Genomic DNA, 25,175 nt, shown 5'->3' with positions numbered 1-25,175 from the left:
GTGGTTAAGAATGTATCCATAACTACACTGATCCCAGCAAATCGAACAGAGATCACGACAAAATACATACAGATATCCTGATAATATAATCTATAATCCTGAGAAATACATAAAGTATCATCAGAATCCATTCCGAAGTGAGAGAACACTGACATTTTGTTTCTGTTTCACAACAATGTGGGAACCACTGTTGGTTCATTATTGGCCAAATCACTCCATTTACACCTGTTTAAAAAAAAAAAATGTAATACAATTGTGGTTATCTCAAATCACAGTGTTCATCAGGCGGATGGAAGTAGGTAAGACTTTCACTGACCGGAGTGAAGCTCACCATCATGAAGGAAGCCCTCTGTTGGACAGCCGAGAGAATGACAGAAAGAAAAGTATGCAAGTGAGAAAAATGGCCACATTTAATATAATTGTTTCACACATTTGTTCCATTGTTGTTGGTTTTGTTGTTTAAATAAATGCAGCAGCTTGATCAGTTTATTCAATATATATATATATATATATATATATATATATATATATATATATATATATATATATATATATATATATATATAACCCTGCTTATTGTAAGTGTTGATATACTTTTAGGAATACTGGATGTCAGAATATCAAATATATTGGAGCATCTATGTGGATGGTTGGCTTGTGACACCTCAAAATTAAGTATTGTTTCATTTGAATAACTACTAGAGGCCTGAAGAAGCAACATTTTCCAGTATTTCACATGAAATAAGCAAACATCAGAGGGAGGTTTTCAACATTTTCAATAATCAGTAGTAATTTTTAGCCCTTTTTAAGACATACATGCTTAAATGATTTGGTCCCAGCTTCTGAAAATGTAAGCACTGGTACTATCTGTTTTTTTGTTTGTATTTGTTTTGTTTTTTGTCTTCTTTGAATAAACGAAACATCTCGGGATTTGAACTGTTTGCTTGAAAAAAGGGAATTTTACAAAACAAAATATAACGAAAATAATAATGAAAACAATCATTAGTTGCAGCCCCAAAGTAATGTAACTGATGGAGATAACGTTTCAAATTGTAATATTTCATTTATTTTTATTTCATGTGACTTAAAGTAAAAACACACCATGATTTTTTTTCTTTCATCATAGAATAATTTGCTTTCCTTTTTCATTTACATACTGAATAATTATGCTTATTATAAACTTTATACAACCCTGAGGAACTTGACTGAAGGCGTTTACAGCTCTTCACCACCGGGTGTCGCTGTAGTTTTTCATCACTTTCTGACACTTGCGGCGCAGAAACGTCGCACTCTCTCATTGGCTGCTGGTGGCTGGGGTCAAACGGTATTGCGCATGCTCAGATGTTTTTTTTTCGGTTAGAGACCGAAATCTGTCAGATCAGCGGAGCGAGCATTCCCTTAATACCATCTAATATTTCACAGTACTTTCTTCCCCTAGTCTGCGCTAGAGACTTACATCTAGCTCGAAGTATCGTAAGATTTGGATTCCAACTTTTCGACGCCTGTAGACGAAGGAAAAAGCAAAGAATGACGAGCAGTTTAAAGCGGAAAGAAGAAAGTCACCAGCTGAATGGGGGTGTAAAACAGCCCACATGGAGCAAAGCCTTCAACAGTACTGCTGTCTGGGAGGAGAAGGTCAGTCAGCTGCCCTTTAAAATGTAGCCCAGCCGTTACACTGTCGCCATTAGTTACCTCAAAGTTCTCAGTGCCCCTCATTTGTTGCCAGGTGTTCACGTAGACGGCTGCAGAGCTAGCTGCCATGCTAAGGATTAATGCCATTTGGCTGGGTTAGCTGTCAAATCTAAAGGAATGACTTATAATAATAAAAATAATGCTGGGTTTTTATCTCCTCCTACTCATTTGAACTCAAGGGATGAAGGTAATAATATGCCTTTTTAAAAGAATATGCCTTTTTAAATTTTATATTGTATTCTTTCTCACTGAAGTCGTTTGCTTTTTTAGTGGTCTAGGGTTGCAACTTCGTATTTTCATCTATAAGTTTAATTGTTTTTGATTAATCGATTAGTTGATAAGCTTAAATATTTTTTTGTAAATTACTTCAAATCATTTTTCCTCAACACTGCATAGAATATACTTCAATAAAATTGCAAGGGAAATTTGTGGAGATATCTCTCATATAAAAAAATGATGTATTTCCATTATATACCACATTATATATACTGTATATGGATATATATATATATATATATATATATATATATATATACTGTATATAAATCCACAGATAAACATGCTCAATCAAATATTTTGACTAAACAGCGAGATGTTTCACAAATATATACAGTATATTGTGGTAGGGGTATACTAATCCATCATGTTTGATATGACAGATATCTCCCCTTGCATTTTTGACTGTTGAGAAAAATATATTTTTTAAGTCATTTATAAAAACAAACAAAAGAGGGCTTGCTGTGTCTTCATTTGCTACAGTGAATATGACATTTACCCAGAAGAATGATTGCATTAATCATGTCAGAGATGGATGACTGTAAATCACCCATGTTAAAAAAAAGAAAAGAGAAATGTCAAAAGTCAGAATGTCATTAATCTTAAGTGATGTCCAATTTTCCAGAGTCATCTCAGCAGTACCAACAGGCCACCAGCCAATCACTGTTGTACATTTGACAGAGTGATATCAATATTCTGTGTCTGAGTGTCACATCACGACAACTAGTACCCCTGTTGACATCTTTTAAAGGGGGAACAGACTTTGACACAAGACAAAACATCAGATTATGTATGTTTGTGTTTGTCTGTGGGTTTTTGTTTCTGTTGAAGGAATTAGAGCTGGACAAGCCCTGATCACCTGCAGATTTGGACCTACTTTTCCGTCACATACCCTAAAATCATTTCCTAAACAGGAAACACCAGAAAATTAAGGGCATTATACAATACCAATGTTTTTAGCATGGTGGTATGCGTAAGTGAGTATTGTCATTACATCGTTTCAATCAAGTTATTTTTTATTTAAATCAAGTTTCTGTATTTTCTTTTACAGGATGAGTTTTTAGATGTGATTTACTGGCTTCGCCAAATTATCGCAGTAATCCTTGGTGTGATATGGGGAGTTGCACCGCTGAAAGGATTCCTGGGAATAGCCATGTACGTATTCTCGACAGCCTGTCTCAACCTTATATCTTTGACCCTTAGAGGTATCTTCATATCTGATTGAACCAAAGAAAAGACTGAAAATGTAACTTATTCATGTTTGTTTTGTTAGATTCTGCATCATCAACGCTGGCGTCCTGTATGTATACTTCAGCAGCTTTCAGCAGATCGATGAGGAAGAGTATGGTGGCACGTGGGAACTCACCAAAGAAGGCTTCATGACATCTTTTGCTCTGTTTCTGGTGGGGATGATATAATATTCATTGAATGATATATACATACATATATATATATATATATATATATATATATATTTATATATATTTTTTTTTTGCAAAGTATGGCGTATTCAGTTAGACTGTCTTTAAAAATGGAGGTTTTGGCTGGAGATGATTTACAATCTGTGTTGTTGTTGTTTTATGCTTACTTCAGTTTAAAATTCAACAAAACTTCATATGTTTCATGCATTTTCTTCTTGACCAGGATTTTGATGGTTTGATTTTCATAAGAAAGATTACTAAAAACCTACTTTTTTCAGGGGATTTTTTTAAAATGTTCAGTGTGTTGTCTTGTTGTAAATGAGTCTTGCATTTTTGAAACAGTTCAAACTATTGCTAGAAATGCCAAATTCAGTTGTTCTACTCTGTGTCGACTTTATCAGTTAATGGGGTAAAGGGAAACGTGCTGTAATCATTGAGTGGACATTTTTAGGATGATGATCTAAAATGTCTCACATTTCATGATTCTAACAACGCTGGCATAATGTCACCCCAGTGTTGTTAAGATAGCATGTCGGTCAGATGTGTGCGTGTTCGCGTACGGTCCCTTTTTCACAGACGGCCCTCTGACTACCGTCGCGTTTTAAGACCAGATTCTTGTTTGATTTTGGGTTTAGTCAGTTTTTTTAATTTTTCTTTATTAGGTAAGCAGATTATTAGTCAGCTGGTGTTTACCACTATGACAATTTTTTTGTGAAACGTATGATTTGATCAGTGGTGTCTAATCATGTCTGGGTTTTTTTTCTCGTTACCAGGTGGTGTGGATAATCTTTTACACAGCTCTACATTTTGACTGAGAGGAATCCATAGGACACTAAATACGAACATTCTGTTGAAGTAACATGTCAAGACAGAGGAACTCCATGGCTTGAGGGGTGTCAACACTCTGACATACAGTATGACTTTTCAGTGTGCAGTGCATCATGGGAATCCTAGTTTGAATTACGAGATCCTGCAAGACCACCGTGATGACCATGTTCAAATAATATACATCTCTAATTTGGGGGTTCCTTTTTAAGGCCCCCTCCATTTCACTTCCCATACGTTTATATTTCCTGCCACATTTTATCGTCATCATCTCTGACAAAACACTAACGAATAGTTCAGATGAGATTTGTTGCAGTTCTGTTCATGATGTAAGAGTAGCTTAATATAAATCAGAATAAAGTTTTTTAGTTTTTGTTCATTAACTACAGGGCCTTTTTTTCTGTTTCTTCTTCTGAAGAATGACATGAATGCAGATTTTTGACTGTAAAAAACACAACCAGTATGTGTATTCATCCAAGTTTACAGCTCACGAGCGAGTCACTTTAGTAACAGGAAGTGGGGAGTAAAAACAACAGTGTTGTCATAGAGTTGCTAGGGTTCAATCAGTCCATGAATGTGAAGTGTTACCTTTTCAATTTAGGGACAAAAACACCACATTGGATGTATAAAACTACCAGTAAAGGATTGTTCATGTGGCTTCACTGTTAAATCGCCACTCTGAAATTTCACTCCAAAATTATACGTTTGCCGAAATAATCAGTTTAAAAAAGTAGCATGGCAGCAAAAAATATTGTCTGTGGTTTTAAGGGTGGAGTCATCTTTTTTCACTCACTGGATATGAACATAGCCTTTTTGAATAAAATCTGTTAATTATCTCTCCTAAAGGGTCTGGTGTCCAACAAATGTGAAAAGTCGTAGCCAACCGGAGCTGAAATCTCACTTGTGCTAATTTTAACATCAAAAACAAATGCTGGTTGGTATACACATCATCTGACATCCAACCCCATGACCGTATCTGCCAATAGAATCAACGCACTGTTACTTCAGTCAGGAACTAATCTTAAATTATCTGTCCATCCAAATGATTTTCTCAAAGCAAAGAGGGAGGAACCATGCATGCTGTATTCAGATGCAAATGTTCACAGATCTAAGCTATAACTGCTCTGTGCACTGCCATGACTTGCTGTTCATAAATCTACATGTCATGTGTTAATGGCATTAGTTAGGAGGTTAGAAATAATTTAAATTTATTTTCTTCTCACATGTAGCTTCCAGATCAAAGTCTTACCTGTTGTTTTGAAATTAATTTAAACTTGTGTGTAAATTCTGTACAATGTCCCTTGTCAAACCCACCGTGTGTTACACAGATTTATTTGTACTTATGTTATATCTTATTTGATGTAACATATTTTTCAGTATTTTATAGTGAAGAACTTTTAAAGACAGTTCTTGCAACATTATTGTAATGATACTGTTATTAGATACGCAGCGGGTGTTTGAAAGGATTGTATTTTCTGATCAAATCTTTTGGGAATCATTAAACATGGGCTTTATTTGGCCTCCATTTTCAAAAAGATGTTATCAGTTTTTTATTGAACTTTAGAAGATACAGGTATTTTCGTTATTGTCAGATGATTAATTCCGTGATTGTTGAAAGATTGCCATGTGCCTTCACCTTGGACTGCAGATTTTCCTTTTACTGAAATGCATTGTGTTGAAATTCGATTTCTCCATCCCCATATTATATAAACACATTTTTGCCAGCAAAAAAACAAACAAAAAACAGATAGTAGAAGTGTCAAAATAAATAATACTCAGGGTAAGTCCAAATTCTAATATAAATTATTAAAGTGGAAGAAGTATTGAGAGTCAAAGTAGCAATACCATACAACGAAAACTAAAAAGTGAAGTGTTGCATTTGTAATTTTACTTATGCGAGTACGAAACAATTTGAAGCAAAATGTACTTAAGGTATTGAAAGTAAAACTAGAAAATGCATTTCCTGCAAGAGATTCGTGGAAATGCTTTAATGCTACGCTGGGAAAAAAAGCTTAATGTTTGCAAAAAATATAAAAAAAAGTGAATATTTGAAAAGAATAAAAAAGATCAGTCGCCCCATGTAAAGGGCTGAAGGTGCCCCCCCTGCCCCCCCCCCCCCCGAAACAATTTGAAGCAAAATGTACTTAAGGTATTGAAAGTAAAACTAGAAAATGCATTTCCTGCAAGAGATTCGTGGAAATGCTTTAATGCTACGCTGGGAAAAAAAGCTTAATGTTTGCAAAAAATATAAAAAAAAGTGAATATTTGAAAAGAATAAAAAAGATCAGTCGCCCCATGTAAAGGGCTGAAGGTGCCCCCCCCACCCCCCCCCCCCGAAACAATTTGAAGCAAAATGTACTTAAGGTATTGAAAGTAAAACTAGAAAATGCATTTCCTGCAAGAGATTCGTGGAAATGCTTTAATGCTACGCTGGGAAAAAAAGCTTAATGTTTGCAAAAAATATAAAAAAAAGTGAATATTTGAAAAGAATAAAAAAGATCAGTCGCCCCATGTAAAGGGCTGAAGGTGAAGGTTTCCCTTCTGTGTAATCTAATAAAAGGCTTGACAACTTTGAAAAAAGTAAAAATCTTTAAAGTAAAATCCATCATCAGCTGGCAGAATGCCCCCGTCAAGAGTTGGATTGCTATTTATATTATCATGTTGTTGCCAGTATTTTCATTATCTTTATCTCAATTAAGCGGCAAGTTGTTTGGTCCATCATGTCGAAAAACTGTGAAAAGTGTCCTAAAGCATAAGGCGAAATCCTCAAATGTGTTATTTTGTCCACAACTCAAAGATATGCAGTTTACTTTTAAAGAGGACTAAAGAAAACACAAACATTCCCATTCGACAAACTGAAATCACAAAAATGTGCAAATTTGAACTACTTTTACTCTCGGTGCATCATATGTTGTATGATGGTCATATTATTTGTTCTGATCGCGTTAGATAAATGTTTTAAGGTTGAAATCACAATATTTCTCTCGCGAAGAAGGTTCTAATGTAAAAAAGAAGCAAAGTACAAGCACCTCAAAATGAAACTTACTGTAAGTAACCTACTGTACTTTGGTAATGTACTTGCGGCCACTGGTTATGAGACATTTTTCACATATTTTATAACTTTGATTTCTTTGCATCTGTATTCTTTTCCTGGTAGAGATGGGCCCAAATACTCCTTTTATCCTTCTCCTTCACTTATGTTTGACCATGTTTTGCTGCTACACCTTATGAATCAGTTCCGTAGGAGTCAGTGCATTTATTAGTGTATTATTATTAATTGTATCATTTGAACTTTGTTGTCACCTGCTGGAAAAATAGCAGAAGTTCAGATAACTTGCAGCTTTTTATCAAACGCATTGACATCATTCATAAAATAAGAAGAAAGCACAAATGATGACGCCATCTACGCGGAAGGGGGGGGGGGGGGGGGGGGCATAAAGTGACGTAGAAGCCAAGATGGCGGCTCCCCTTTCCACGATGAAATTTTGGAAGCCGGGTAAGTAGGGGGAAAAGGGAATACATGAGGATTTAGTGTGATTTTTCGGGTTTAAATGTATCACCGTGCAGCGTGTTAGTAAAGCCCAGTCGGTCTCGGTTTCACTTTTACCGCGTTTACCGGAGCTGCGTGATCTCTGCAGCCGGTGGAGTTCAGCCCGGGTAACGTTAGCTCTGCGGAACAAAAAGTATAACCGGCCAAAACACACAGGCTTTGAAACTGAAAATACGACAGATACGTGAATACAAGCAGTCAAAATGGCACTAGTGAAGGGCTTCTAACGCCTTCATTTTAAGTCCGTGCATCGCATTAAAACCTTGGCTGTCATCCTCTCAAATCCTCAGTCTGCTTACATTTAAATAAAACATCTTATCTTCACTTTAACCATCTGCTCCGCTCCAGGGTCTGAGGCTCCAGGGATCTCCGAGGAGAGGCAGCTCAACACAGAGACCACCGGTTCCCCCGTCATCTTCAACCCGCACACAGCCCTCTCCATAGAGAAACAACGACAGAAACTCCCCGTTTTCAAGGTTTCACATCTATTCTGAAACACGCATGAGTGTGTAACTTATACGTGGGGAGTGATTAACGTTTTGTTCATTGTGTCCTATTCAGCACAGAAACAACATCTTATACTTGGTGGAAAGCTTCCAGACTGTCATCATAGTTGGTGAGACAGGATGTGGGAAGACAACGCAGTTACCTCAGGTTATTATCATTTAATCCATGAAATATTTTACAAAAAAACCCTGTAAAATGTCCAGCATTTGTTATTTGCCTACTCTAAAAGGTTAAAATAACCTCAACGTCACATGAATCTAACGCAACTTTACCGCAGTGGACTGATACCCTTCATGTGGCTTAACTCCCACAGTGACCTTGTCTTGATGCTTAGTAGCCTTTTTTTTTTAGCAGGGTTTGGTCCACATCAGCTAATTTGCGCAAAGTCTGCTGTTCTGTAACATCACTGTCTCTCTCACGATGCTCCTTTTTGATCTACTTTCTCTTTCCATCTGAATCCTCTCAGTACTTGCTGGAGGCTGGCTGGGCAACAGAGGGGAAGGTGATTGGAGTGACACAGCCTCGACGTGTGGCTGCTATATCTGTAAGACCTCTACTGATGTCCTTAGTCAATGTTTGCCAATGTCATTTCACTGCAAGACATTTAGGTCGCACTGAAGATCCCATATCAGATTCTATATTTCCCTCCTTTTTCCTGCTGATAGGTAGCAAACCGTGTAGCAGAGGAGCGTGGGGCCCTGGTCGGACATGAGGTGGGCTACACCATCCGATTTGATGACTGCTCTGATCCCCACGCCACAAGGATCAAGGTATTTCTCGCCAGATTCAATTCAAAGTCAGTAAATCTTTATCGTACCTGGAGGGCAATTCAGAAGTAATAGCAGACATTAAGTTTGCAAAGTGCAATGAATATAAAAGTGCAAATAGTAGAAAATCTAAAGTGGCGCAATAAAACAGGGGGACTATATAATAGTTGATGGTTGATGGCAGCAATTGTCTTAGGAATGAAGAATCCTTGAGCTCTGGAGCTCCTGAGCTGAGGGCGCTGTACCTCCGTCGAGAGGGCAAGAAGGTGGAACTCCTGGTGCCAGGGGAGGGAGGTGGAGGTGGGCTTTTTAAGGAGGATTTTTTAGGGCTTTATATTTAGTTTTTCTTAGAGCAGCTGAAGAGTGACAGGAAAGGGGGCAGAGAGAGTGCATGCACCTAGGCCACTGAGCCTATACTGGACATGCACTGTAACCAGTGAGCAGTTAAGTACTGAATAGTTGTGCCTGTGTTTCAGTTCCTTACAGATGGCATGCTGGTGCGGGAGATGATGGCTGATCCTCTTTTGAAAAAATACAGGTACGTTACTGTTATGAAGGCATTATTATATGTGTAGTTTTCACAGCAGATATTATGACTACTCATAGAAGAAAAGGCACAGGTGTGACTAATAACAGTAATGATGGTTTTATTTGTGTCCCAGTAAGCCGTGACAGTAAACCAGCATGAAGTATTTAACCAGATTAGTTTAGATTAGTTCACTGACTTTAAAGTAATTCAACACATTTCATGCCGAGGGTGCAAAATACACAAAATGGCCTTTACTGTGACATGGCAAAATTTCCTCTGTGAAAAGGCTAATTGCTTTTGGACATGTCAACTTTTTTGTGTATTTAAAACTGGGTTGTATTTCTCTTATGTATTTATTATGCTGTTATCCTCAGTGTGTTGATGCTGGATGAAGCGCATGAGAGAACCCTGTATACAGACATAGCCATTGGTCTACTAAAGAAGGTAATTGTAACTGATTCTGTCAGTAAAAAAACCCAAAAAACTTTACTATCCATGAAATAATCCTAAAAAGTTGTGATTTATTTTCTGTTGTAACCCTGTCTCTGCTTCTCTGTTCCCCACTGTGTGTTGTGTACTCCTGTTCTTCTCCAGATTCAGAAAAAGCGACGAGACCTGAGGCTGATTGTGGCCTCTGCCACTCTGGATGCCAAGGTGACTGCATCATTAAGATGAACAGATATGCTTGTTTAGCGAGAAGTAGAGAAACAAAGACAGACTGAGAGGAAAAGTTGATGTCAGGTCAGATCACATTGTACTGACATCTGCGATAAACTGATGAAAGACGGACACAATCAGGCCACGACTGTGCTCAGCATGAAACAAGTCAGCTGAAATGCCATATCAGACATCTACTGAACTTTTTTGTCTAAAAGAGTTTCATCTACACATGCACATTATTTAGTTATACTGCAGTGGTAAATTGCATACTTTTTTAAGATGTCAGAAAGAGGGCAGTAAAACATTGGGAAAATACCTGTTAGAAAGAATTTTAAAGGTCCCATATTATGCTGATTTCATTAGGTTCATACTAGTGATGTTTTCTCTATTTACTGACAAACGTCACCTTTCAAGATCTAGAGATGCCTCACTATGTTCCCTTTACTAACTGTAATATCTCTTTCATCTAAAGAAATTCCACGACTTCTTCAACCTGAACGAGTCTGGGGATCCCAACAAAGACACGTGTGGAATTCTGACAGTGGAGGGACGCACCTTTCCAGTGGATGTGTTCTACACTGTCAGGTAGTCAACACGCATAATCCAGTCTGAGGAAACGGTGTATCATTTCTAGAATTTGTCCATAACTCTGAAGTGTCTTTTGTTTGTGCTCAGTCCTGTTCCAGACTATGTGAAGGCCACAGTGGAGACAGTGATGAAAATCCATGAGACGGAGGATGACGGAGATGTCCTGGCTTTTCTTACCGGGCAGGTTAGTTGCCATATCTTTAAATCTACTCAATCTTTATTTGACATAAGGCTGTAGATTGCATATAATTACACAAGCATCCCATTTGTTGTTTTATTACTATATTGTAGCATAGTCAGTCTTTCTGCTGTGTCTTTGTTATCTTCTTATTATTGTCCCTTGTATTATTCCCTTTAGGAAGAGGTGGAGAAAGTGGTGTCCCTTCTGCAGGAGCAGGCCAGGTCCCTGTCACGATACGGCATAAAGAAACACCTGAGAATTTTGCCCATGTACTCTGGTCTACCTTACGCGGATCAGATGAAGGTCTTTGAAAGGACGCCCTCCTCAGTTCGCAAGGTAAATGTGTTGCCTTAGTGTTCAAGTTTTTATAGAGAGAAGAAATTAAATGTCATTTAACAGTCTGGGAATTTTACATTTCTACTATTTGGATTATATTCCAAAATCCAAGTAATACAAAAAGCGTTCTGGTAGTCAGACGGAATTGCCATTTAATTTCTCTTGGCATAATTCCACTTGAATTGCAAAAAAACTGAAAATGAGTTGTCATGGATACCTTTTTGCACAGCTAAGGTTGTCACGCTACTAGAATTTTAAACTTCAATTAATATAGTATAAATAAAAATACTTAACCCAGAAAAAAAAGTCCATGGCACATATTTCTCTCTTTGTTTTATTAACAACCTGCACACAGTTGCCAACACACAGTTGATTTTCTTTCCTGCTTTTTCATTTGTGCAGCCTAGGCCGGAAAATCGGATTGCAAATCTGCTTTTTAAAGCTTCTGTACTTTTGAGACTATCAAATGTGAATATCATGTTGTTTTGAAACACAAAACAAAAGTATTGATACAACCTTAATCACAGCCCATATGTGTTGCACCTTTCAAGGATCCCTTTTATTTTACATAAGCAGAGATTCTAATAAATAGCACACACAAAGACGTAAACACATGGCTTCCAGATATTGCAGGTAAATCAACCACATGTTCTTAATGAAAATTATGAGTGGAAGACCACATTGCTGTGCAGTCGTGTTATTTTCAAATCATTTGATTTATTCCTTATGTTTCTTCCAGGTTGTGGTGGCCACTAACATAGCTGAGACCTCCATCACTATAAATGGCGTTGTATTTGTCATTGACTGTGCATTTGTGAAGCTGCGAGCGTATAACCCTCGCACTGCCATTGAATCGCTGGTGGTTACTCCCATCTCCAAGGCTTCAGCCAGCCAGAGAGCTGGGAGAGCCGGACGAAATAGACCTGGGAAATGCTTTAGACTATACACAGGTATGTGTTAGTTTGCAGGAATGGAAGAATGATAAGTGTTGCAGAATATCATCTGTAAGAGGAATTTTGCTTTGTTAATATTTGTGGCAAAGTGTTAGTAGTTTTATCCTCCTCCCTCCCCCTGTCTACCTGTCACTTTGTCTTTCCCTCCCTGTGTTTCTTATTGCCTCTGCTCCTTTCATCAGAGGAGGACTTTGAAAAACTACCTGCCTCTACTGTGCCAGAGATGCAGCGCACCAATTTGGCCCCTGTCATCCTGCAGCTCAAAGCATTAGGCATTGACAATGTGCTGCGGTTCAGCTTCCTTTCTGTGAGTAGCTTCTTTGCATCCATGGGGTGGCTGTGATGTGTTCACCCACTGTGAAACGAATTATACTTTACATTTTAATTAGCGAGAATGGCCCCTGGGCTCGAGGGGGGAAATGCATGGAAACCATAAAAAGTAATGCAGTCATTGTGTGTTTGCGCTTTAAAAGATGTGATGACAAGACTTCTCAAGTATACCAGTTTCTCATTTAATTCTTTCTTTCAGAGCAAATATTGTAATTGTTGGATTTAACATGCATCTTATTTTTTTAAATAATTTGCAGCCTCCTCCAGCTCAGACCATGGTTCAGGCTCTAGAGTTGCTCTACGCTCTGGGAGGTAAGAAACAAGGCTGTCAGCAGGGCTGTACAGTAAAAAGGGAAACTGTCCTTCAACTGCAAGATTAGCGTTCAAAATTCTGTGTCGGCAAGTGTCTATACGCTAACGTGTCCTTGCACATGATGCAGAATCTTAACCAGTTCTGTGTCTTTTGGCAGGTCTGGACCATTACGGACGTTTGACCGATCCTATGGGTGTGCGGATGGCAGAGTTTCCTCTCAGCCCCATGTTTGCCAAGATGCTCCTAGAGTCAGGAAACTTCGGCTGCTCCAAAGAGATTGTTACCATTGCAGCAATGATGCAGATCCAGAATATATTTGTTGTGCCGCCCAATCAGAAGAAAGCTGCTGTAAGTGAAAACAGGCTTTCAAGAGAAGCAGATTGTATATTTGCTAGAAATGCTTTGTCAGCATAACAATTATCCAATTTCTGCTATCTCACGCTGCAGGCCCGAGAGCACAGGAAATTTGCAGTTGCTGAGGGAGACCACCTTACCATGCTGAATGTGTATGAAGCATTCATTAAGGTACAGCATGCGTTAATATACGTACAGTGACAGCGATCACAACACTTGGGGTTTGCAAACTCAGCAAAAGTCAGGGAAAAAATGGACTCTGTGCAATACTATGAAACCTTTTCCTCTGTCCTGCAGCACCAGAAGAGCTCCCAGTGGTGTCAGGAACACTTCCTTAACTATAAGGGTCTGCTGCGGGCTGTGACAGTACGAGAGCAGCTCCGGCGTCTTATGAACAAGTTTAAGGTGCCACGGACTTCAAGTGAAGGTTTGTATGTGTTATGTTTATTGAATGTAGGAGGAGTTGTATCAGCTGAGCAGACTCAGTGAGTGACACGTTCCGACAAGGTAGCGAATGTAGCTGGTGTTTTTAATGGTATAAATGTGTGCTGCTTTGAATGTACCCGTCATAACTAAAGTGAAATGGTCATCTTCATCGGTCTTTCTTTCAAACAGGTGACCCTGATGTGATCTTGAAGTGCATTGTACATGGGTTTTTCGCTAATGCAGCCCGCATTCACCATTCTGGTTCCTACAGGTGAGAGTGCTCCCAGATATTTATCACTCTTCCGTTAGATGTCTTCACTTTTCTCAGCATAGGAATTATTTCACACTCCACATGACTGTCGTATTCTTTCACTCTTTAAGGACTTTGCGAGATGATCGTGAGCTTCAGATCCACCCCAACTCTGTGCTGTTTGGAGAGAAACCTCCAAAATGGTCAGTGCATTTACTTCTGCAACAATATTACTAATGTTGTGTCTTCTTTTGCTCCCTTATTCTTGTACATTCACAATGTGTGGAGAATGTACATACATTTACAGTACATACATTTATGTGCTCCAACTTAGAGATCCTATATTATTATTATTATTAGTGTTATTATTCTAAAGCAGGTCATGGGGCTATATAAATACTGTGAAAGTATCAAAATACTCAATCCACAAGGAAATGTAACAGCTCGTATTTAGAAACTGTGACTTTAAATGAGCTGTCAGGATTTCAGTACAGTATTGGTGATTTAGCTATACTATATACAGGTAGGAAGTGCCACTACAGTGTCGACAGTTATTCCCCGGCTGCATTGATAGTGCAGGGATGCCGAGAGAAGAGATGCGACATTACGTGTAAACACTGACCAATTAGAGCAGACTGGGCTTTTACAGGAGGGGGGCTTAAAGAGACAGGCACTTAAATGGAGCATTTCACACAGAGTTTGGATACAGGTATATTCAGACAGATGGTATGAGAAAAATAATGTTTTTTATTTTACATTAAAGCTTGGGAAAGCAGTTTGTTTTTGGCGTTGTTGGGGAAAAAATCCATAATAATCATAATAAAACATTTTCAGTCGTTTTTCTGTCTGACAAACACAATAAAACCACAGACTGTATTAAACGGAATAAAACAGTGTTTCAGAGATGGATAAATATTGCTAATAGTTCTGCCCTCTTCTAACCGCCTACAAAGGCTCACGGCTGCGGATGATTCAAATTCATGTTTCTGTAGAGCCTCAACTCACAGTCTGTCATCTGAAAGAGCTTTACAGTCCCACAAGTTTGCAAATAAAACAGGACGATAATCCTCAAAGCCTCAGCTCTATAGAACAACATTGGGAAGAAATGAATGACAGTACTAAGGATCTAAGGATAGAGAGGGGAGAGGGAGAGCTGCAGGAAGAGGTCTTACTGTACTTTAAATTCTGATGTTGTTTTTGCATTCTGCCTCCCCCAGCCTTAAAGCATATAAAGATATAATACAGGTATGAACCTAACCATGTTAAAGCTACACTCAAAGTTTCTTATAATGTCTTTTTTCCAGGGTTGTTTTCAATGAAGTGGTCCAGACAGCAAAATACTACATGCGCGATGTGACTGCCGTTGAGTCGTCCTGGTTGGTTGAATTGGCCCCTCACTTTTACAAGCAGGCCAAGGTAGGTCAAAGACAGAAACTCCAGCTTGTTATTATTTGTGAATGCTCTGAAAAGATCAGTTCACCGAAGCCCCTGATATATCCTTGTTGTGATTTAACATCAACTGTTTCCTGTCCCTTTTCTCTTTTAGCATGGTTCATTGGCTAGCAAGAGGTCCCGGGTCCTGTGAATCTTACCATCTTTTCATTGTGTTAAGACAGGAAGACTCATTGAACTAAAAGGAGAAACAACCTCTGAAATTGCCACTGTGCCCCTCTCCACCTCATTGTATATAAATGTGTAATATATATTTATGGTCCATGTCCACATGCACAACCCCTCCACACTATGTGGCCATGCTGGAATGGGATTAAGTCAATACATATTTGGTGTTGACTTTAACACAAGACTTCATTTGAAAGCATCTGTCTTGCTTTTTGTCGGGAATGTTTATACATGATCTGCGAGAGTAAATGGTGATGAATGTGAGATGAAACCAGGCTGTGTCCAGTCAAGTGTGGTCATGTACTTCACTTCATTCATACTTGTACATAGTCAGAGTAGGCTCAGGTCCAGGGAAGGGCTTGTGTGCCACAGGCCCATCCACACCTGGTTCTTAGCTTCATTATTTTTTAATTGCTGTATTTTCCTGCTCCATGATAAATAATGGAAGAAAATTGTCTTTTGAGAGACTTATGGCTTAGTTTTTTCAGTTCATTTACCTCCCCCTTTAGCCTGGGTGCCTTTTATGTTTTTAACTGGTTCACTTTATCTCCGATTTATTTTTGATTTCTTAACTTTCTTAACTTTCACACGGAATGTAGTGGTATATATTTTCAGGAAGGAAACCCATGTCTTCATTTATAATTTTCATCTAACAATGATACTGTGAAAAGACCGCTATACTTTTGATCCCCCATTTTCCATTCTGTATTTGCCACTTAACTACAGTCTAGTGCCGACATAGTGGCCTTGTCACCAATCTGTGCCAGTTTTTCTTTTATCAGCCTATTTCACATTTCATTTTCAGATGGAATGTGGAAATACACCCCAGCATTGTTAATGAAAAGCTGTGAAATCAAAACTAAAAATAAAGTGCCATTTGTTCCTATGATGGCATAAAGTGCATTTAGACATGCATCAAGAGCCTCTGTAGCATTTAGCCGATTTCAGCCATCACTGTGTCCATCATAATTTACCTCTGTGTGATTAAGTTTTGAGGAAGACCTTATTGTACTTTTTGTTCTCTGATAACTTCATCTTCATCTACCAGGTGCTCAGTAAAATGGCCAATTGTTGGTGATTTCCATTCCATATTAGCTGCATGTGTTCGACATTTCCCGCTTTTGTTTTTATTTCTACTTTATGGCTTTGTTTGTCTTCAGAGATATTTGGCCCTGAATGCGTCAGTGAGCAGTATATAAAAGGTTTGTCATTTGCTTTTAAACCAGTAAGTCACCTAATTTTCACTTCTACCTGCATGGTTTTTCGTAGATCTTGTTCTTGAGGTTACTACTATACTGTAGGTAGATTCAGTCAAGCTTTAACCAGACCACAGAACAACACGCCATACCGTAGATACGTAAACCAACTCAAATTAGATGGCTATACAAATGAAGTACCTTTGCATGTTAAATGGTACTCTAATGTAGAATATACACTTAAGATCACCTTGTATGACTTATTGCAAATGAAAACACATTGACTAATCCTTGTTTGTGCTAATACTGAGTATGTATGCAGCCAAAGCAGTAATGTGTAGACCTGTCTAATTGCTCACCTCTGAGATAAAAAACTGTCACCTGCCATTTCTTCCTCACATCTCCAAATAAAGCCTTATTGTCATGTACCAAGTGTTGGCTTTTAATTTATTTATTTTTTCTCACCAATTTTACTGCTTTTGTACATCAAATGCAGTGTGCAAGTTTACCAGGAGGTGTCAATGTTGTACCACAAACTGTGCCTACTTCAAACGATTCAGAAGATCATCAGTAAGTAAGAGGGCATTTATGAGTGTTTAAGAACAGCCTTAGTTCCCCCTGTGATAAGCATGTAACTTCAGAATGATCGTTATGATTTAGGTTTATGAGCTATTAATGGATTTAGAGGTGCAGTATGGTGAACATGAACTTGGCCCTAACTGCAGTGATCTGTAGCACAACAAATACTTATACATATTATTTGCACAAATGTGAGAACATGTTAACCGTAGGGTTAGCCACTGAAAGTTACGCAAGATCCACTTTGTATTTATGAAGGGTTCCTGTTTCATGTGCTGTTGCAGCTCAACAAAACACAATATTAACTGATAAGTTTTGTGCTCCAAGGTTGCATTTTTTTTTTCTAAATTAATGTTTTTAATCAAATTATCACAGAGCAAAGCTGGAGCTATTTAGTATTCTAGCATAGACAGGCCACAAAAGCACAATTAAAAGCTTAAATGGTTAAGCAGCAGGGGCAGGCTCATCTGATCTTTAACCCCTAATCCGGGGTCGGGTCGCGGGGGCAGCAGCTTTAGCAGGGGACCCCAAACTTCCCTTTCCCGGGCCACATTAACCAGCTCTAACTGGGCCAGTGTGGAGATATAATCTCTCCTCCTAGTCCTGGTTCTCCCCGAGGCCTCCTCCCAGGCGCCCAGGGTTCATCCTTACTAGATGCCCGAACCACCTCAACTGGCTCCTTTCAACGCAAAGGAGCAGCGGCTCTACTCCGAGTTCCTCAAGGATGGCTGAACTTCTCACCCTATCTCTAAGGGAGACTCCAGCCACCCTCCTGAGAAAACCCATTTCGGCCGCTTGTACCCGCGACCTCGTTCTTTCGGTCATGAAGGGGCAGGCTGCAGCACTTTAATATAAATATAAATGAGTGAACATTGCAATGATACACATAAAAAAGTTTTACTTAAATTTAAAACTGATACACAAGTTGTAAATATACATAAAAGCCAATGACAGGACGCAATACACCTTTCGGCCATCAGTGGGAAGCACTGAGTACGTCAGTTGCTAAGCAGCAGAGTACTGATGAAATAAAAGAAAAACGTGCCACATTTTCGTGTTGTGTTATTTCTTCTGCTTGACTGACTTGAGGAGTCCATCTGCTTATACGTATGTATGTCCATTTTTTTTAAAAGTGCGTCAGTGTGTGCAAGGTGTGTACAATTTGTTAAACTGACAGTTTTTTTGTCTTGAGGTGCACTTAAGTAAGCTAGCTAGCTACTATCCCTGTAGTTATGTTACCTAGCCAAAATGTAGGCCTATATGGTCAGCCAAACTCTGTTGCTGCTGTTTATTTGCATTAACCTAACCTTTATTTAACCAGGTAAGTTGCATTGAGAATTTAAAATCTTTTTTTAGCAGCAGTACAAAGGAATTTCAAACATACACTAAAATAAAACAACAGATAAAACAAGCATATAGTAACAAATCACAATTCATGGTTTATAAACTACATACATGCAAACCTTAAAACAAATGCGACAAACAGACCGTAGCCATATATGAGAGAAAATGAGTTGTCCAAAACAAACTAAAACATGAAGACATTTTCATGTTAGCGGGTTGTACCGGCCTTCACACAGCACTGGGTCAGATTTCATCGTTAATAAACATGTTTATTTGCTCTATGGCTCTAAACAAGAAGACTGTTCAGACATCAAATACATTTTTTAGGTACCGTCATTTACAGGAGGTGTAAGGAGTGAGAGGTCAGTAAAGAAGTCACTTCAGTCATGTTGAGGCTTCTCTCTCCATAACCAATGGAGGGTAGTTCGCCAAAAAGTAAATGTCATGACTCCATCATGCTTTTGACTCCATAGTTGACTCTCTAAGAAAACTTGGAGGGAAAAATTGGCTCCAGGTATGATTTCACTTTGCCAGTCAAGTTATGCTTGTTTTAGTGTGTTTCAAAATGTATCTATATTTAATATTTTGTAGAGGCAGTTGTTGTTCATCAGTTCCAGCACAAACGTATGTTTTCAGCTTGCACTTAGGGCTGCTTTTTTGTGCCAGCTGATATTTTGGGCATAATTTAGGTTTAGTATTGAACGTCGTTGGTAAGTGATGTTTCTCAGATACTAGAATGGATTAATAAGATTATTCAGAAAGATGTGGAGTTTTCATAGATGAATGAACTAGTGAGGGAGATAAAGGCAGGGCGAAGTCCTTAACTACATGCAAAAAAACGGTGTCACCAGTGTCAGCTGGATTATGCACACAACACATAACATGCAGCTAGTCACACAAAAATGTTACCATTGTCTAAGTTTATTTCTGCATACTGTGTTGAGTATATATGGTAGCTGTGTGTCGGTGAATGACAGACAAATTAGGAAGTGCTTTGGATAAAAGTGCTATTATATGCAGCCATTTACCATTTGAGATAAGTGGGCATTTCAGGAGATGTGTATCTCTGCTCTTCCAGCTTACGGTTAATCGCTTTAAACGCCAGTCTCTAGTGTCAGCGGTACGGCTTTTTCTTACCCCACTGACCTACACATTTAACACAGCCAGCCCTTAAAAAGAAGGTTTGGTGATTTCTGCTCCCACAGAGATAGCTAGAGGCATTCAGGAAAATCAGAGTTGCATTTTTCTGTCTGGCCAGTGGCATAAGATACTTGTTAACACTGACAAATAACAAGTAAAGCCTCACTAATAAATCAGTTTGGATCTTGTCACTGCGTATTCTGCAGTTGTTTTCCTTCGCAAAGTGAATGCATTCCCATAGTCTTTTAGTAGAAATCAGTGTAACATGTTTTATAGGTGAATCCCTGAGTCTGTGTTGTTGGTTGAAGGAAGATGCAGCGTTCCTCGGGGATAGAAGAAACAATCACACACAGTGTAGGGAAAGAAAAGGGGTGCTTATCATCATAGTGCAGTGAATGATGCTATCTCTATAGGTGACATATCTAAAAATGTGCAAAATATGGAATACACATTTATTCTCCCAGGGCTTGACAGGTTACCTCAGGTAACCAGGTTTGTGTTACCATCAACTAGAGATGCACCAATCCATTTTTTTTACGATCCAATCCGATACAGATACCTGGGCTGAGGGTATCGGCCAGTACCCGGTACCGATCCAATACTACCCTTGAATAAATGAACCGTATAACTTAAGGCATCAGGCTTGACATAAACATTTAGCCTTGTTAAAACAAGGTTACAAATTTACACAGATATAAATGGACTTAATATTATTTATTCACAAATAACAAAGTGTACATTGCCCGCGACCCCGACCCCGGGATAAGCGGAGGAAGATGAATGAATGAATGAATGAACAAAGTGTACATTAGCGGCAAAAATAAATAAATAACACTTCCATGTAAAGTGCTCTGCAAACAGATATTTTAAAATGTAATAAAATAATAGCAGCTGTGTGAAACCCAACAAACAATGGCTAACTTAACTTGCTGTGTATAAAAAAAAGAAATGACCCGATCGACCTCATTAATCCGATATCCAATCCAGCTAATTAGTCAATACCGGAGCCGACATCCAATCCAGGTATCGGATCGGTGCATCTTTACCATCAACCAGTGTATCTGGTCAAGTTGTGATCAGTGTTTTCCTTTTTTTTTAACTGTATAATTGGTCCTTGGTGATCTGTTGCCTGGGTAAATTAGAGTTGTCAAGCTAGGGCTTAACACTAACTTTTAAAAGTGGTTGCCGAAACAGAAAATATGTTTGCCTTTTTAAGTCAGTTATATGTTAGCGATTAAGCCCCTATGCAGGTGTACATAAGCTTAATAATGAAAATATAACATTAAAAAAATTAAAACTTTGAGCAAAATTCTAGTTTGTATAACATATATACTGTAGTATAAATTAGATATAGGTTGGAGATCAAAATTAAACTCAACTCATAAATACTTGAATAATTCTGAAATACTGTTATTTTTTATCGTCCATAATTTGATAGAATATCCACTGTGGCTATACTTCTTCTGTCCTACCATGTTTTTTTTTTAAATAACCGAGGCACTTAAACAAAAACCTTAATTATGTGAAAAAAGCAGTGAACAAAATTAGAGAACAGTAACCATTGTGTCAGAGGAGAAGATATTAAACAATGTTTGGATTAAAAAAAATGAATAGGAAGTGTAGAGGCCACAGCTTTAAATGACTTCAGGACATCACAAGATCCTCACACTGCTCTGGTTTGATCTTGGTCCATTCTTCTTGCAGTCTCTTCCACAGTTCAGTAACTGTAGGGGGTTTCTTAGCCAATAAATTGTCACCAAGGATTTTCCAGAGGTTCTCTATGGGGTTTAGATCTGGACTCTGGGCCGGCCATTTCATTGTTTCAATATTCTTAGCTTCAAGGAACTGCTTCACCTGTTTTTCAGTGTGACAGGGGCATTGTCTTGCATGAAAATTGCAGGCTGATTGGGAAACATTTGCAATGAATGTATTGCATGTTGCCGAAGGAGGTTCATGTAAACATTTGCATTCACCCTGCCATGTAGCGGTACAAGAGGCCCAACTCCTGCTGCAAAAAACATCCCCCAAACCATGACAACTCCTCCTCCAAATTTAACTGACCTCTTTACACACTTTGGGTTCAGTCTTTCCCCAGTCCTACGCTGAACATAATGTTTCCCATCAGACCCAGATTAAATTAATGTACTCTCATCACTGAAGTGCACTCTGGACCAGTTCTCCTCTGTCCACACGACATGCTCATCTGCAAAGGCAAGTCTCGCCTTTTTTTTCTTTCTGCTGATGAGAGGTTTGGTCACTGAAGAATGGGCTTCCAGTCCAAATTGTCTTAAATGATGACACTATGTGCCGAGACAGATCCTTGCCCTGTTTAGCACTGAACTGGTGAGTAACTCCAGCTGCAGCGTATCCAACGAATGCCCATTGTGAGAGTCTTCGCATAATCCTGTCCTTTCGTGCACTTGTTTTACGTGGATGACCGACCTTTTTGACTTAAATTAATCTGTGCCCCTGTAAAGTATCAGATAAACCAGATAAATAGGGTGTGTCCAACAATTAAGTAAATTGTCACCAGGTGCCAGATTAACACCAATAACTGGGAGGTATCGGAAAGTGAAAATTTTGCTCCCAGCTTTTTTCACAATATAAAGGTTTTTGTTGAAGTGCCTTGGTTATTTAAAAAAACAGGCTAGGGCAGCAGAGGTATAGCCACAGCGGATATTCTATCAAGTTCTGGACAGTAAAAAATAACAGTATTTCAGAGTTAATCAAGTATTTATGAGTTGTTCTCTAATTTTGATTTCCACTGTAGAAACTTCCTCAATAGAAAGATAGATGGATGGATGGATGGATAGATTGATAGATAGATATGATAGATAGATACACAGCCTCACATGAATACATTATAAACCACAACATTATTACATATGGATGCAGTTACACCGTGTAAAGCACATCTTCACCAGTGAGGTTGCACGTTTTGCATGTTCAGACAAGCACGTCGTGCAGTGACACTGTACTAAACAAACAGCTAACTATTTACACCTTTTATCCATTACTTTTAGCTCAACTGTTTAGCCATTACTTTTTGCTAATATTTTGAACTGATCAGTCATTACTTTAAGATATTTATTCCTACACTTTATTAATTACTTTTAACTATCTGTTTAAATTTCTGAACTCTTGCATAACTGCAAAATGAAGCGTTCAAATGTTATAGATGATATTCAAATCATAATTTAAACTTCTTCATAGTAGTTGAACTGCTCCACAATGTTTCCCCCTGTAGCCCCTGGCAACAGCAGAAGTACCCCTGTTTGGGAATCACTGCCGTAAGCAAGTGATGCAAACTGAGTTACAAGAACTGTTGATTATCTTAAAAGAAACCAATTAACTTTTCTTTTTATTAAACATGAATCTGTCTGTTATTCACAGTGTTTCAGTATGTGATTTTTCTTATGGGTCTTGCCTGTCCTGTATTTTAGGTGGCTCGGAAGCACATAAAACAATGCTCAATCTGTCTCTGTGTCGTCTGATGGGATGGAGGCTTTTCCCAACCCGATGTCTTAAAGGAGGACAAAAACAAGTAAGAGAAGAAAGGCTTATTATCTTCATGTGTTTTTCAGTTCCACTCAGTTGCCCATTAGTGTTGTGCAACCACATACAGTACATGCGAGGTGACAGCCGGAGGTATCAGTGATTAATCACTTGCATGAGACTCGGACGTGGCAGCAGTTTGAACAGGTTGTATGTATGTGGTTGAGTGTTCCTCACCATATTTCAGTGCTGTCAAAAAATCATTGACATGTTCTATCCAATTCAAAGAATGTTTAACAGTTTTAAAGGGTTTGATGGGAAAGTAACTCATGTGTGACTTATAATTACCCCCTGTTCAAAGTTTGTACATGTTTTGAAAGAAAACAGCGGGTTAATATTTCTCCCCTCAATGAACAACTAGTAATAAGTGCTTTTACCCCTGTTTTTTTTCCGTTAGAGGTCTGTTGAAGGGGTTCACAGTGTGTAGACTTCATCACACATGATGTTGGTGTAAAATTGTGCGATAGGACGTTATAGTGACCAAAATGATCACAGTATTGTTAAAATGTGCTGAAAAATGTTTAAAAAGTACTTATAGACACATAAGTAGGAAATCACAGGAAATCATTACAGCAAGTCTTATATTGCAAATTATGACCGAAGTTTGGTAAAATGTAAACACTGATAAAATGTGTCTGTAACTTCAAACTCAAAGTATTTTTACCTCCACACTGTACTCAGCTGAAGTACTTAAGTATATTTATTTACTGTAAATTTGTTGTGTTTTCACATTAAAGTGCAGTTCACTGTTTCGCTGTTTGATGCCTCATGTTCTCCTCTGTGGGTCATACAGATTTGCTGTACTTTTATCTAAACAATTATTAAATATTTAAACAGGTCAGGAAATTTTAGGAGGGCATTTGGATAGCTAGCACGGTTTTCACAAAATCACAGTTTACGTTTTTTTTATTGCAATTTTCAGACATTTTCAGATTTTATAATGGCTGTAAATGGGATGCGATGTTCAGAGTCTCTAAATCTCTAAAAAAAATTGTTCTATCTTTAACAATTTTTACTTCATAGTTTTCAGTTTTTTTGACTGGGAAGCAGGAGTTTGAGAGGTTAACGAGTTAGCAGTTACTGTCACTCACCATGGCAACCTTTTGATTGCAGCTGGTTGAGACACAGGTGATTGAGATGAGCTAATTAGTACAGTTTGACAGACACACAGAGCGTAGTTTTTGATTTTCAAAATAAAAGCACAAGATGGTAACTTTATCATAACAGGAAAGTCAGCATGATCCAGGCTTTTAAGAATAAAGCCCCAGAATGTAACAGTTTTTTATCAGGAAACTCTTGAAGAGGCTATTTAAAAAACAACTCTCACTATATGTTAAGAGAAAACTAGGGATGGTTTTTTCTTTTAATTAAAGCCCCAGCAGGTGACTATATCTTCATCTGACTACTGAATGTAGTCAACACAGACAAATAAAGTAAGTAATCTTCTTTCATTGCTTACTCTACATTTTGCATCTTTCATCCCGGGGCCGTTTTGTTTTGTCCTTTAAGGTAGCTAAGCACTGGTGGCATTTGCGATATTAACAATGCCTTGCTGCCTGTTGTGACAATTGCCTTTGCTCAACCTTTAAACTTAATTACTGACTTAGTACTGGTTATATAAGCAGTGTGATGCAAACCAAGTATCAGCATGGGTATTAATCAGGCACACAGTCAAATTTACTTGTGATATTTTCTAATTAATTATTTCATTAATTTACATTATTTTACAAATCCCCGTTTTGCCTCATTAACACACAATCACATAATGCTCCGTACATGTTTT

General features: G+C 38.3%; 2 protein-coding genes across 2 annotated transcripts; both read left to right on the top strand.

Annotated features, from left to right (window-relative positions):
* Positions 1 to 1,369: 1,369 nt before the first annotated feature.
* On the top strand, positions 1,370 to 5,716 carry rab5if (RAB5 interacting factor). The gene is made up of 4 exons (XM_083920266.1): positions 1,370 to 1,635; positions 3,020 to 3,123; positions 3,242 to 3,371; positions 4,163 to 5,716. The coding sequence occupies exons 1-4, from the start codon at positions 1,528 to 1,530 to the stop codon at positions 4,202 to 4,204; spliced, it is 384 nt and encodes a 127-aa protein (XP_083776392.1). The 5' UTR covers positions 1,370 to 1,527; the 3' UTR covers positions 4,205 to 5,716.
* A 1,945-nt stretch (positions 5,717 to 7,661) lies between these two features.
* dhx35 (DEAH-box helicase 35) lies at positions 7,662 to 17,128 on the top strand. Its single transcript, XM_083920186.1, has 21 exons — positions 7,662 to 7,710; positions 8,113 to 8,240; positions 8,326 to 8,418; positions 8,738 to 8,815; positions 8,937 to 9,041; positions 9,515 to 9,576; positions 9,942 to 10,011; positions 10,162 to 10,221; positions 10,700 to 10,812; positions 10,903 to 10,999; positions 11,174 to 11,332; positions 12,072 to 12,282; positions 12,468 to 12,592; positions 12,873 to 12,927; positions 13,086 to 13,276; positions 13,376 to 13,453; positions 13,580 to 13,709; positions 13,898 to 13,979; positions 14,090 to 14,161; positions 15,263 to 15,374; positions 15,505 to 17,128. Exons 1-21 carry the CDS (start codon positions 7,671 to 7,673, stop codon positions 15,541 to 15,543), a joined length of 2,100 nt encoding a protein of 699 aa, XP_083776312.1. The 5' UTR covers positions 7,662 to 7,670; the 3' UTR covers positions 15,544 to 17,128.
* The last annotated feature ends 8,047 nt before the right edge of the window (positions 17,129 to 25,175 follow it).

The sequence above is a fragment of the Echiichthys vipera genome (assembly GCF_963691815.1).
Source record: "Echiichthys vipera genome assembly, chromosome: 9".
Lineage (NCBI taxonomy): Eukaryota > Metazoa > Chordata > Actinopteri > Perciformes > Trachinidae > Echiichthys > Echiichthys vipera.
Note: the sequence above shows the minus strand (reverse complement) of the source record. Positions and strands in the feature narration are given on the sequence as shown.